Source organism: Citrus clementina, unplaced genomic scaffold (assembly GCF_000493195.1).
Source record: "Citrus clementina cultivar Clemenules unplaced genomic scaffold, Citrus_clementina_v1.0 scaffold_2, whole genome shotgun sequence".
Classification (NCBI taxonomy): domain Eukaryota; kingdom Viridiplantae; phylum Streptophyta; class Magnoliopsida; order Sapindales; family Rutaceae; genus Citrus; species Citrus x clementina.
Genome location: NW_006262688.1, coordinates 14536608 through 14551007, shown reverse-complemented (window position 1 = coordinate 14551007; position 14400 = coordinate 14536608). Strand labels below are relative to the sequence as shown.

The following is a 14400-nucleotide window of genomic DNA, read 5'->3' as shown; positions in this document are numbered from 1 at the left end:
AGATTCAAGATTCTTCTAGTCTTTCACGTAAGCCTTCTCAAGCTAAACTTTAGAGATATGAGAGACCCAAACCTTGAAGAATTGAGGTATACACCAATAACCATTGTCATTATATTCGTCAAAGAAGTAGAGTGCATCTTTATTGATCGTGTGGTATGGAGAAAGTGCATACCACTATATAATGAGTACTTAGTGAAGTAGAAAAATCTATTCGATAAAAAAAAACAAGCTAGGAAAGCATAGACAATCTTTGGCAATTCATAGAACAAATTCAGAGGTTTAAAAACAAGAATACGACGAGGACATCGTGAGCTTAGGACAGAAATTGTGTTATAGACTGCCCAAATTTTAGCTAAAAGCCTAATAAGGTAAGGCTAAAATGTGCAGGCTTGGCTTGTATTCAAAACGTTCTATCTCCTTAACCTCTACATATCTAGTAACTCTTTTAAGAGTAGTAGAATGTGAGCTCTCTAATAACTTATACATAGAACACTCTAGGTCTTACTAAAATTGGAAATTATCTAAACAATAAGAATTTTGTAAATTAGAAGATTCTAGAATTAGGTAGAATATGGCAAACCGCGCTATAAATAGCCTTGGTCTTTAGCATTTCGTTCAAGAAAGTCCAAGCAAGCTCCTAGCATTGCATAACAACACTCATGTAAACACTTTTTTTGAATAATACAAGCTTTCTTTGGCTTAATTTCTTTTTGGTCATTCCTTTCTCTCTAGCTTCAGTAACCATTCTAAGCATAACTAGTGAGAAGCTCAAAACTCACTTGGTAACTTCTAGATGAAAGTTGCACAAGTGTCGCACAGATATGTTGCACAAAATATTCATCTTGTGATAATAAGCTACCTATTGTTTCTTCTTAATTCTACCCTGGAACGTTATTTTAAAGTTTGTTTGTTGGGTCACTCGATGCTTTTTTTATTTTTATAAATCTTTTGCTACATCAATTGTTGGCTTGATTCTTTTAGTAAATTATTTAAAGTTCGATTTTATTTTATATTCATTTTACAAAAATGATTTTGACTCCTAAATAATAATGTTAAAATGAAGTAAAATTCTTAAATTTCATAAGTATTGTCTAACACCACTTCACTTTTTAATATTTATTTTGGTAATTTTGATTGCATAATATTTTATAATGCATTATAAACATTTTGAATGTTAACTTTTGTATGTGAGAATATTTTTATGTTTAGAATGTATTGCATGCAATTGTCTGGGGGAACTTTACTAAAAACAAAGCCACTAAACTTTTTAATTGAGACACAATCGAATAAAGCAAAACGAATGCTTACTGCTTTAGCTTATTTCCTCTCCCTCTTCACTTGGCTTTTGTCACATAAAACTTTAAAGTTCTTATTATTTATGATTATTCTAGAAACTCAAGATGTAACACCTCAATTCCACTAACAAGGTACTGCGGTAGAATTGAAGTGAAATTGTATTTCATCATTCTCATCTTTAAACCTTTCAAAGTAATAACCAACAATAAAACTTCTAAACCTCTAAAAGAATATAAATAAACTCTGAAATAATATATCCTCAATGAATATCATCCCAAAGGAAGTTAAAATTATTCTTAGATTATCAACGTAACATTAATCCCCAAAAGAAATAAAGCTCTTATTCTTCCTCCTAAGACCATGAGCTTACATCATCGAAATCTATCTGCAAACAAATGTGGTAACGAGGGGTGGGTCGTCAACTCGGTAAGTAAGTTCATGCATGATACTAAAAACCATTAAAATATAATTTAATAAAACTTCTTAGATATATATAATAATAAGATAAATTACCTTTGTAAATCATCATTTAGCAAAAATAAATCACATCATCATAAAGCCATTTAAATCCTTTAAACATAATAAAAACATTTTAAACACGTAAAATGTAATTAGCTCATGCCACATAATATCACTTGTAGACCCAATGACCCAGCCATAAAACATCATTCAAGGTATTGTACCATGTGAGATTCATTAGCATTAATATCGTATGTGCATATAATCCAGCCAGCCTTCCATAGCATAACATAACATAACATAACATCACTACGGATGATGAGCTAAAACATTTAAAATCATCTTTGAACTTTTAATGTAACACTCCACTTAAATAATTATTTTTAAAATATTTAAAACACGATTACTTTTTAATATAAATACAAATTCTAATAAAGTTTTACATAGCAAGCAAAACTTCCTTACAAAAGGTAAGAGACATACAGAGATTTCTTAGTATAACCCAAGGTTTATTATACCTATATGCACTTCGCCTTGGTTAGGACTTGGGGCCAGCTTGCTCTACTAATTGTTACTTGAACTTATCGTTACTTGCAATGTAAGGACTTTATGAGCTAATGCCTAGTAAGATAACACTTTGATGTATGTATAAATTATTATGCATATAGATGACCATATTAAGTTTTCAAAAGAAACTTAGAAAACACAAAAAACTTTATTAGGGCCTTAGGTATGTTGCACTACAAGACTAGCATTTTTATTCTTTAAACAATATGCCCTTGGGCCTGATTAATTGATCTTTTGGGCGTTACGCATCGCCGTCCCCAAAAGATTACCATTTACTAAGCTTGGATGGCTTGCCCTCTTTGGGAGCTTTATCACCTTATAGTACAATAACTCATTTTTCAGAAATTCATTTCTAAAACGTCTTCTTATAAAATCATCCAAGAAATACATGCGTTTAATGCAACTTATATCATAACAAGTGAAGTTTCTAAAGGAACAACAAAATTAACATACAATGCTATTTAAGGACAACATTCTTTAATGCAGGCGACAGTGCCGTCTATATGAAGATTAAACAAAATGGGACTATAATATAGGCGGCAGAGCCGACCATAGCATAATTGAGTAAATTTATCATAGGTTAGGCAGAATAACCGACCATACATAATTGAGTAAAATTATCACAGATTAGGTGGCATAACCGACTATACAAGGAGTAAATAAGAAAATATCATAATATAGGGGGCATAGCCGACCATATAAAAATTAATCACATCATAGTAGTTATCATAAGATTAAAAAATGGTTAAAAGTGAAGTTAAGTGTGAAAAGAATTTTGTCCTTACATTTCAGTTGAAGTGTTACTTACCTTTTGACCTTGACTTCTCTAGACCTTTCTAAATTGAGGATTTCTCTACTCTTGATATTATGACTTACAATAGAAGAGGGTAAAATTTCTAGGTTGCATTGAAAATGAAAGGGGGTTATTTATAAGATTTCTTAAGGCTAATGAATGGTTAGGATTTTACTACCATAACTTTTGATCAATGGTTCAGATTATCCTTCATAAATACCGTACTAAATTCTAGAATTCTTAACTCTTTTTACAAATTTCTCTTACATCATCACTTATATCATTGCTTATGTCATCATTACTTATGTCATTGCTTATGCCATTTTTACTTAGAATTAAATATTTTATATTATTATTATCATTATTATTTTAATACTTAAGTGGGCTTGTTAGCTTAAAATAAATTCTATTATATTTAAGTGAGAAAATTGTACCTCATATTTAATCACTTTTAAACTTTCATAAATTTCATTTAAATAATTGATAATTATTTCAAATTATTTGACTTAAAACAATTTAATAAAAAATTTATTTTTAAGACAATTTATAAAACAAGTTTTCAATAAATAAAGTTTTGTTATAAATAATTTTAAAGAATGGTTTTACTTAACAAAATATTGAAAAGACAAAACAAATCAGTTTCATATATTTTTCTTTCAACATAATACATACAATGAATCTGAAGTAATAAATACATGTACCATGCATGAATCTACTTACCTCGATCCTCAGCAATAGAAAGAACGGTAACCTCAACCACGAGCTCACTCTCATCCTAAAACATCAAGACACATTCTTATCAATATTATTGCTCATTTTGACCTTAATATAAATCCAACATAATCAAGCCTAGTCATAAGTACTAAACCATCAAAGCTAGTCTAAACCTGATCATCCAATGGAAGCTGATTTTTACTAAGTTAATCATATGTTAGAAAATTATAAAAATTACAGAAAGAAACCATAAATATGTGTAACATTTCATATAAAAATTCAAAAAATGAATGAAGGTTAGAAACATATTGCAAAAAGAATTTTACATGTAAATGTCTACACTATTCAGCAATGATAAAATCAGAGATAGCTGAATTAGAAAATTCAAAAACTATTTAATAAAACTCATAAAAATTAGACAACTTGATTTTACGACTGTAGAAAAATTAAGAAACAATATATCAAATTTCTAGAAATTTTGAAGATGTAAAACTATTTTAAACGAATTTATATTAAGAGACCCACAACCTTATCCAAAAACTTTCAACTTTGCGTTTTGAACTTTAAAAATTCATAACTTAATGCTAAAATAATGCAAATTAGTCCAATAAACTTAAATCATAGAGGATTTGTAATTTAATATGAATATAATTTTTATAGGCCATTCTAAAGCCTTTTAATAGCCTAAACTAATTTCACCATATAATGATTTTTAATAATTTTTATACTTAACGAAACATTATGAAATTAAATATGCAATAAGTAGACATAACTAAGATTAAACAAAAAAATCAACATAAGTTTCAGAGATCGTTTGGATAGACAAAAAAAATCATGAAATCAGACATACTGCTGAAAATCAGAATTTTCCAGCACCACTGTTCCAACTTCAAAAATTCACAACAAATTGATTACTTGGAATCTTTTTGCACATAATATATCATTGAAATATATAAGATTAGAGAACATGTATTAGAAAAGGATAATTACCTTAAAATTTGTTTCAAACGTGCATAAAAGAAAACCCTAAAATTCTTTGCTTTTATACGACTATTAGGTTAAAGAGTTTTAATCTTAGGGAGATAAGGAAGAGTTTAGGTTTTATTAAAATTCTTACTTTTATAAAAGTACATTGTACAATTATATGATAAAAATGATATTCTATGATAATTTATTTTAAAAAAATAGATAAATAGATAAATAAAGTGAGTTATATTTTATCTCAAATAGTTTTAATTAAAAACAATTAACACAAACAAAAGATAAACAAGTAAATAGGTAATCATAAATAGCAAACAAGGCATGGGTGTTACACAAGAGACTTTCACATAGATCCATAACACATTATCTGCAAGAGATCGCTCTGGTATAAGAAGTATCCTATCCTATTACTCATTTTTTTTTATTTAATAGAACTATCCTTACAAGTATGCTCTATGGTTGCCATTAATTACCTTCCACATCAGAAAGTAAGATTTAGTTTCTGTTTATTTTTCTACTAGCGTTATACACTAAAGACTTAAGACTTTAAGAATTTGAAGAAATAATTGAAGATTGAAGTTTTAACTTCAGAATTTAAAGGTCTTTCAAGATATCAAAAAATTCGAAGAACTTGAAGATGCCTAACCTAACAAAGCTTAAATTTAAAGCCCATGATATTTTTAACCAAAACTACTTGTCATGGATCCTTCATTTAGAGATTACCTTAATGCTATAGATCAATTATGATGTATAGAATTATTGAAAATTCTCATGGATACCCCTTGAAGAACTTAAAGGTTCTTTTATTCAATGAGAATAGTTGCATTGCTTATTCCAAGGTAAGTTAGTAATGAAACCATCTCTTTCAAAAGTTGGTGTTATTCTTCATCATTCTTACAAAAAGGTTAAGGAGATAAATGCAGACTATCCATGCATCTAGTGGTCCATTTCATTATATTATGGTCTTGATTGATGTATTTATATTATAACTCTATGAAATGAGAGTTATTATGATAACTTTTTGCTCAAATCAAGATTACTTAGAGAGTAATTGATGTGTTTTAGTGCATTTTAATGATAATTTGCATTAACATCCATTTTAGTTTAAGTTTAATAAAAGTTGTTTGACTTTGAATAAGCGTGTGCTTAAAACATATGCATAATTGTAGCTAATCGAAAGTTTAAATTTCATGGGAAGGATGATGTGCAATAGGCTTGCAAAAGATATAAAAAAACTTGGCTATAGAAGAATTGAAGCAAGTCTGAAACAATGTAGATGTTGTAGTTGTTGCTGTAGCATCCATTGTTGTAGCAATCATGGAACAGCGACAAAAAAAGATTTTGTACAAGGCACTTATCAGTTTGCGATCGTAGTTTCCTAATCTGGAAGATGCGTGCCATAGACTTTCGTTTACCCTAATTTTCAACTATAAAAGAATGACACACGCAAATGTTGTAGTTGTTGCTGTAGCATCCATTGTTGTAGCAATCATAGAACAGCGACAAAAAAGATTTTGTACAAGGCACTTATCAGTTTGCGATCGTAGTTTCCTAATCTGGAAGATGCGTGCCATAGACTTTCGTTTACCCTAATTTTCAGCTATAAAAGAATGACACACGCAAAGAAAAAAAGGGGAGGCCGTCAACTAAGATCAAAAACTGAAAAGAAACAAAGGAAAAACATAATTCAAGAGCAAAAATCAAGGCTGCATCAGTGGAGAATTTGTAGGAATCAATTAGAATTCAGTCTTTCTTATTCATTTCTTGTTTTCTTATTTATTCTTTAATCATAAAGATGTATTTGATGGTTGAAACTTTGTTGTTTACTTTTCTTTCACAAACTATGAATTAATTTTACTTGTGGTTAAGTGATAAACAATCTTAATGGATTCTTGACTGAATTTATATGTTGCTACGTATTTGCTATAGCATTTTGTTTTGGTAAAGCTTATTTCTATTCGTTATTTCAGCTGACCACTCACTCATTTAATGATACAAGCTAAGAAAGAGCCACAAAAGGGCATATCTTAGTGGAACATATCAGAACAATACTTGGTTTTAGATTGGGTTTCCTGAGTTGAGTTTAACTTAATTCCAAAAGGGTCATACTTAATCTAAAATTAGTGATGACTAGACATAGGAATTCACCTTATAGGGTAAATAGAACCTAAACATGCAATGTTATATCTTATGTTGGCATAACAATTGGTCACTGTTAGGTTGCATATAGATATAAGACATCCAGCATGCGACAGCTGAGGATATAAAAGGATTATGTCCAATGTTGTAGTAAATGTTGTAGCAACTGAACTTAGAATTAGAAGAAATAGTCAAAACTATTAAGAGAGTTTAATCACTCAGCTACTTCATTCCTATTGATTTTATCCTTGTGTCTGACATGAAAGTTTGCATTCTGCATATTCATTTATTGTATTTTATTACGTAGTTCATTAATTTAATTGTTAATCTATTTTTATTTAAGGCAAACTGCACTGTTAAGATTGTTGTAGCAATTTTAGTAACATCAATCCATGTAGAGACGATCTTGAATACTTATCATTATATTACTTGTTGTGTACACTTGCACATTGACATCGATAGCATTTGGATTTACACCTACACTATACGATAGTTACATTTTTTTTTTCTACATGTTATATTGCATTTGCTAGGCTGCTTGCAGAAGTTATCAGGTTACGTGCATAGTTTTCAAATTATCCAATCAAGACTATAAAACTATTTAATGTTGGTGAGTTCAGCATAAAGCATGTAGCACCATGTGTTCATACTCAAAATGGATTGGTAGAATCCTTCATTAAACATCTTTAGGTAATTGCAAGAACTTTTTTATTGTATATTTAATTACCTAATTCTACATAGGAAAATACTACTTTGCATGCTACGACATAGATCTGCTTGAGGCTTATTGTCTATCACCACTATTCCCATTGCAATTGGTACTAGCACACAAACTTAATATTTCTCATTTGCGCATCTTTGGTTGTGTTGTACAAGTGCTTCTTGCATATCCCCAATAGATTTAACAGGTTCCTAATGACATTTAGGGATTTATTAGGGATGGCAAATTTTTCCGGACCCGACCCAAACCTGGACAAACCCGGACGATCCTGTTCGTGTTAACCCCGGCCCGGGTTCATGAAAAATGCGGGTCCAGTTGCGGGTTCAATTGAGCCCAAATTCTGGGAACCCGGACCCACACTATAGTATTAATAATTTATTAATTAATTAATTTTTATTATTAATATAAATATAAAAGCCAAAAGTTAAAAGTTAAAAAAAAAAGGAAAGAAAAGATAAGAAACCCTAAATCCCCACCCCAGCTGCCACCTCTATTTTCCTCTTCCTCAACATCAATTCAATGATTCATTATCCACCATCGTCAATTCATCATCAACAACAATAACAATTAATATTATCCTCAAAATCAATTTAAATCATTGTCAATTCATCATCGATCATCATAAAAAACAACAAATCTCTCATCAAATTCGATCTCATCTCTCTCTTGTTCGTGGATGTTGGATCTCAATCCTTGCTCGCTGCTCTCATGGCTACCGCCTCCTAAACTCGCGGGTGCCTCAACCGACACCTCAAAGAAACCGCTAATCCACTCTTGCCGGCACTCGATCTCATCTCTCTCTTGTTCGTGGATGCTGGATCTCAAACCTTGCTCGCTGCTTTCATGGCTGCCGACTCTTGGACTTGCCGATGCCTCAACCGACACCTCAAAGAAACCGCTAATCCACTCTTGCCGATGCTTATTTATTTATTTAATTTTTTATTGTTATGAACAGCCAAATGCAACGTTTTAACACATAATATAGATGCAATTGTAAATTTTATTATTGAAGTAGGCAAATTTAGTTCATATCTCATGAATTTGTTCTTCATTTTTATTGTTTCTACAAATTCCAGAGAGTCAAAAGGGGTACGCACAGAGGCTTCATCGTTCCAGCCTCCATCCAACTTTTCGAGTTTAAAACCCACCATCCGGAAACCTGGATTTTTCCGGGTTGAACCCGTACCGGACCCAGAGAAAGAAAATACAAATTTTTGTCTGGATCCGGAAAGGAGAATTGTCATTTGGGTCCGGAACCGAAAAGGCCAAACCCGGACCCGATTTTTGTTATCCCTAGGATTTATGTAGTTTTGACTTATCATTTATTGTCAGACATATTGAGCCTACTATAAGTGACTTATTTACTATACGTTTTGTGGATTTTCATTTGATGAGACAAAATTTCCTATGATGGGAGAGAAAAAGCCAATACATGATAGTAGACGTGAGCTTTTATGGCAAGTAACAAAATTATTTCATTTAGATTTCTAGACTACTCAGAGAGAAAATAAAGTGCAGAGAATAATTCATTTGCAACAAATTGAAAATCACTTACTAAATGTCTTTATAGATGCATACAAAGTAACCAAGTCATTTATACAACCTACAAATATTGGCTGAGTAACTGTTCCTAATGAATATTCTAATAAAAAAAATATTTGATGAATTATCTATAGCATGCCTAATATGTGGTAGATCATTTAGTTTAAAAGATAATTTTCTACAAAAAAGAAAAACAAAAAGTTATGATCCTATTGTTAATTATGAAACTACAAAATAAAAGTGTTCTTTTAGAGCAAAATGTACTCAATAAGACTTGTGTCCTTGCACTGACATTCCCTCATAAAAAGGCAAACACCTTATATATTGGCCAAGCCCTTAATGTGACTCGTAATGAATAAAAATCTAAAATTTTTCTCATATTTAGGAGAGTGTGAATCATAAAGAAATAATCATCGTGGATGTCTTTGCATTTACAGTTGCTATTGGTTTAATAAATGATGACACTAAATCATAATATGTTGGTGAATATAAAATGAGATAAGATTGGCCAAAATGGAAAGAATCAGTCCATTTAAAATTGACTTGTTTAGATAGACATGATGTTTTTAGACATGTACTCCAAACATCTGTCGGTGTCAAACCCATTGGATATAAATGGGTATTTGTTCAAAAACATAATGAAAAGAACAAGGTCGTTAGATATGAAGTATGAACAAGGTTTCTCGTAGAGACTTGATATTGATTGGAACCCTTAAAGATATCCAAAATACTATTAATTATTTGAAAAGTAGTTTGAAATGAATGATTTAGAAGACACTAGACACTGTCTTGGATGGCAAATCGAGCACAAATTTAATGGTATCTTTATCCATCAATCGAAGTATACTAAAAAGACATTGATAAGTTTCTATATGAATTTTACCCATTGAGTACTCTAATGGTAATCTAGTCTCTTGATTCTAGAAATGATCTTTTTCGTTCTAAAGAGGATGATGAATAAGTGCTCAGTAGGGGTGGGCAAAATCAGGTTCGGGTCGGGTTCGGATCAACCCGATCGGGTTTCGGGTTGGATAAAAATTGATCCGAACTCCACCCGAACGTATAACCCAATCCGATCCGATCCGAATTTAATTCGGATCGGATCGGATTGGGTTAAAAAGTCGGGTGGAGTTCGGATCAGATCGGATGCGGGTTAATTCGGGTTATTCGGGTTGGGTGTAATCAGATCGGATTTGGATTAATTCAGGTTCGAGTTAAATTCGGGTTATTCGGATCAATTCGGGTCAATTCGGGTTATAATTAATTTCGCAATTAGGGAGGTGAAATTAGGAAATTAATTTATTATAATTTTATTATATTTTTTCCTGAGGGGTTTTGGTGCTGGAAAGATTGTAAAAGTCACATGAAATTATCTTTTCTATTTTGTGTTGTTGATTATGAGGCTCATAATGAATCTTGCACCAAGCATGCTTACAAAAATTTTGTTCATATTAAAATAAATTAGGTTTGTGTTCATTTTGGCAATAACAACATGAACGTGCATGTCCTTTATAAAACAAGCATTTGTGGCTTGTGCACTTGCAGAATTTGTCAATACAAAGAAATACTCACATTTTGGAAAATGGCAATAACAGAATTTGTGCACTTGCAGACTATTAAAACCAACCCAACTTGTCAATATAAAGAAAAAATCTTCGATGGAGTATGTCATCAATGCTTTAAACTATAACAAATACTCATACCTCTGCCATTTAATAATGAAAAAAGTTGAACTATCATGTGCATCCTATAACCAAAACTTTACACAGTCAAATCAGAAAAAATAATATATGCATGGTATCCAAAATTCCAAATAATCTAAGCTGAATTCTAGTCTTCGTTTTTTCTCAGAATTTTTCAATTGGTTTCTTTTCCACTCTTGTCACCTTGCTAACTAAGACATTTCTCTCCCACCTTCCTTGTCCACCCTCATTCATCCATCTATTCATTTCAACCAACAAAAAAAGAAAGCTACTATAGAATTAAATTCAAATGATTCAAAATTAAAAATGAACACAAAGCATAAAATTAAAATTAACACAAAGTTTAAATTTAATAGTCTCCATCCAAAGCGCAATGTCCAATTCTAAAATCTAAACATTAATCTTTAGAACACAAAATTAAACATAATTAAATAGTTTCCATTTTCCAAAACACAAATGACAAAGTTCCAAAATCCAAAACACAACAAAGTTTAAATGTAAATCTAGATCAACTTCCTCCACGGCTCCACCGTTCCTCGCAAGCACTTTGACAACTTTTAACTTCAATTTCTTCTACTCCAAGTTGAAGAATTGAAGCATATATCCCCTAGGGAAAAATTGAAAAAATAATATATGATAACCGTTTAATTACTTTCTTTAAGCCGCATTACAAATAAAGAGACATTAAACATAAACACATATGCCCAATTCATGTGTATACTTGATTAAATATAAGAAAAAAATTAAGTAAATTGTGGCTTATTTCATGGCATTCATCGCCAAGTAAATTTAATAATAATCCTAATTCCTAAGTAATACCATTCCAACAATTTCAATGTGTCTAAAATAAATGAAACAATTATAATATTACAATTTGAATTAAAACTTAAAAATTAAAACTATAACAACTATTGTCTATTATTATAGTGTAAATTACAACCTAAACATATAATATGAAATTATAAATAATAATATATATTAAGAATTACCTTTCAAATATCCATAACACCCATATCAGCGCTCACTGTTTCCACCGTTGAAGCTTGTGATCTTACAAACTCTTTAAAATGTCAAAAAAAAATGAAATTAGTAAATAACTTAAGTACATGTAGATGCTATTTATAAAGTTATAATACATCTTAACTTTATAAAGTATGAGAAAAATATTATCTTCTTGTAGCTCCATATGGAATATCTGCTCTTTAATATCTTCCTAATGTTGTAGACAGGATTAGCAAAACGTTTAGCTTGTAACCAATTTTCGGTACATATCAATGCCTTAACCATACAAGGGGTCAAAGAACTCCGATATTCGTCAATGACGCGACGCCCTGTGCTAAAGGCAGATTCAGATGCCACTGTGGAAACAGGATCGGCGAGGACATCCCTTGCAATTTTCTCTAATATCGGATACTTTGATCCATTAACCTTCCACCAAAGCAAAACATTGAGCTTAAGATTGCTCGGATATTCAACTGGGTCACTCAAATATCGTTCCACCTCAGATACTATTCTCTTGCCTTCATTCTGAACAAACACTTTCTGAGCATACCCAAAGAAAGGGCGAGAAACTCGGAAAATGTTATCACCATCACCACTAGGACCCTCCGGCAAACCAACCTCAGTTATAAAATAAGGAAAATAACTTGTACCACCATAGCTGCAGCTAGGAACACTCTCACTGCACATTGATAGTGTGGAACTAGAGCATATTGCACTATATGCATCATAAAGCTCATTCAACAAATCTTTCACTGCTTTGGTCATTTCTTCAACTTTCCAACCATCATTGGTAAAAATGATCTCAAAAATATATTTGGCAAAGTCCATTTTAGCTCGCAGATCAAGAATAGAGGCAACAATCAACATTTTATTTATCTTCCCTGAAGACTCCCAATATTTATCAAATTTTTCCCTCATTTGATGAGCCATAGCCACCACCCAAGGATCTCTACTTGCCTCTAATGCAATCGATGAGCTCTCAATTAAGCCAATGGTATCATAACAAAGATTAGAAGTCACACTCAAAGAAGCAAAAAATAACAATGTGGCATCATAAAATACCTTCAAAAACTTCACAATTCGCCCTGCACTCTCCCAATCCTCAGGTCCAGGAGGGCCCACCCTCTTAGCGTTATTTTCTTTCTCGAGAAAGTATGCCTCATACGGTTTATCCACCTCTGCCATTCTATCAAATACTGCTTGAAACTTCAATGCAGTCATCAACATTAAATAGGTGGAATTCCACCTAGTAGGACAATCCAAAACAATCATTCCATTTGGACATTTCACTTGTTGAGCACATTGTTTAAATGTTTGTAGCCTCGTTGTAGAGGATCTCACATACTTCACAGCATTCCGGATGGCGGCAACACTAGCATGCACTTCATTCAACCCCGAAACAACAATCAAGTTCAAAATATGTGCAGAACAACGCACATGCATATACTGACCCGCCAATACAATTGCATCATCATTCCTCCAAGCAAGTAATTGCATAGTCACATAATTAATAGCAACATCCTTTATAATGGTATTATCAACAGTTATTGCAAACAACCTCTCTATCCCCCAATCTTGTAAACAAGCTACAATCTTTTTACCGATCGTTTTCCCTCTATAATCTTCAATCACACTGAAACTAATAATCCTTCTGTTCAAAAACCAGTCACTATCAATAAAATGAGCTGTGATCACCATGTAGCTCATGTTTTGAACAGAAGTCTATAAATCAGTGGTAAGAGACACTCGTTGTTTGTTGTTGCAAATCAAACTCTTCAACATTATCTTTTCTTCCAAAAATAAATCCATAACATCCCTACCAATAGTTCTCCGAGATGGCATAACAAACTGCGGAATGGCTACACTATAGAAATGCCTGAACCCTTTGTTATCCACAAAACTAACTGGCAATTCACCCATAATGATCATTTCGGTGACTGCCCTTCTACAAGCGTCTTGACTCCACCCTTTAGCCAAAACCATATTACTTGCATTTCCTTCCCCACCCTCAGTTGTCAAGTTTTGTTGACTTCCCTCTTGTTGTTCCCGGAATGTCTTGTATGCAAGGCAAGCCAGTATATGATTTCTCATATTTGTAATCCCATCACACCTTGAATGACATTGATATTATCTACCACAATAGTTGCACTTGCATTTGTTTAGATTGTCCTCAAGCAAAGTAAAATGATTCCACGTCGCAGATCTTTTCTTCATCGCTGGTCTTTTCCGCTTTGCCTTTTGAGTTCCTTCCATTTGAACACTTTGATTGTCATCATCACTTATTGAATTCGATCTTGAGTGTCCAGACATCTAAACATACAAATAAATAATTATTAATCATTAATTCATAAATTAAAACACAAAAAGACTATTAAAAAAATCTACTTAATAGTTAGTATTACAAATTGATTCAAATAATTGTTAATTTAATTTTATGAAACTTTTTGAAATCAATATTTCCAATTTTCCACCATAATGTTTAT

At 31.8% G+C, this 14400-nt stretch overlaps 1 protein-coding gene across 1 annotated transcript; it reads right to left on the bottom strand.

The window, feature by feature from the left end:
• Positions 1–3827: 3827 nt before the first annotated feature.
• LOC112100912 (zinc finger BED domain-containing protein RICESLEEPER 1-like) lies at positions 3828–14008 on the bottom strand. The gene is made up of 3 exons (XM_024190783.1): positions 13738–14008; positions 12194–13602; positions 3828–3890 (listed from the first exon to the last, which is right to left on the bottom strand). The coding sequence occupies exons 1-3, from the start codon at positions 14006–14008 to the stop codon at positions 3828–3830; spliced, it is 1743 nt and encodes a 580-aa protein (XP_024046551.1).
• Between the last annotated feature and the right edge of the window lie 392 nt (positions 14009–14400).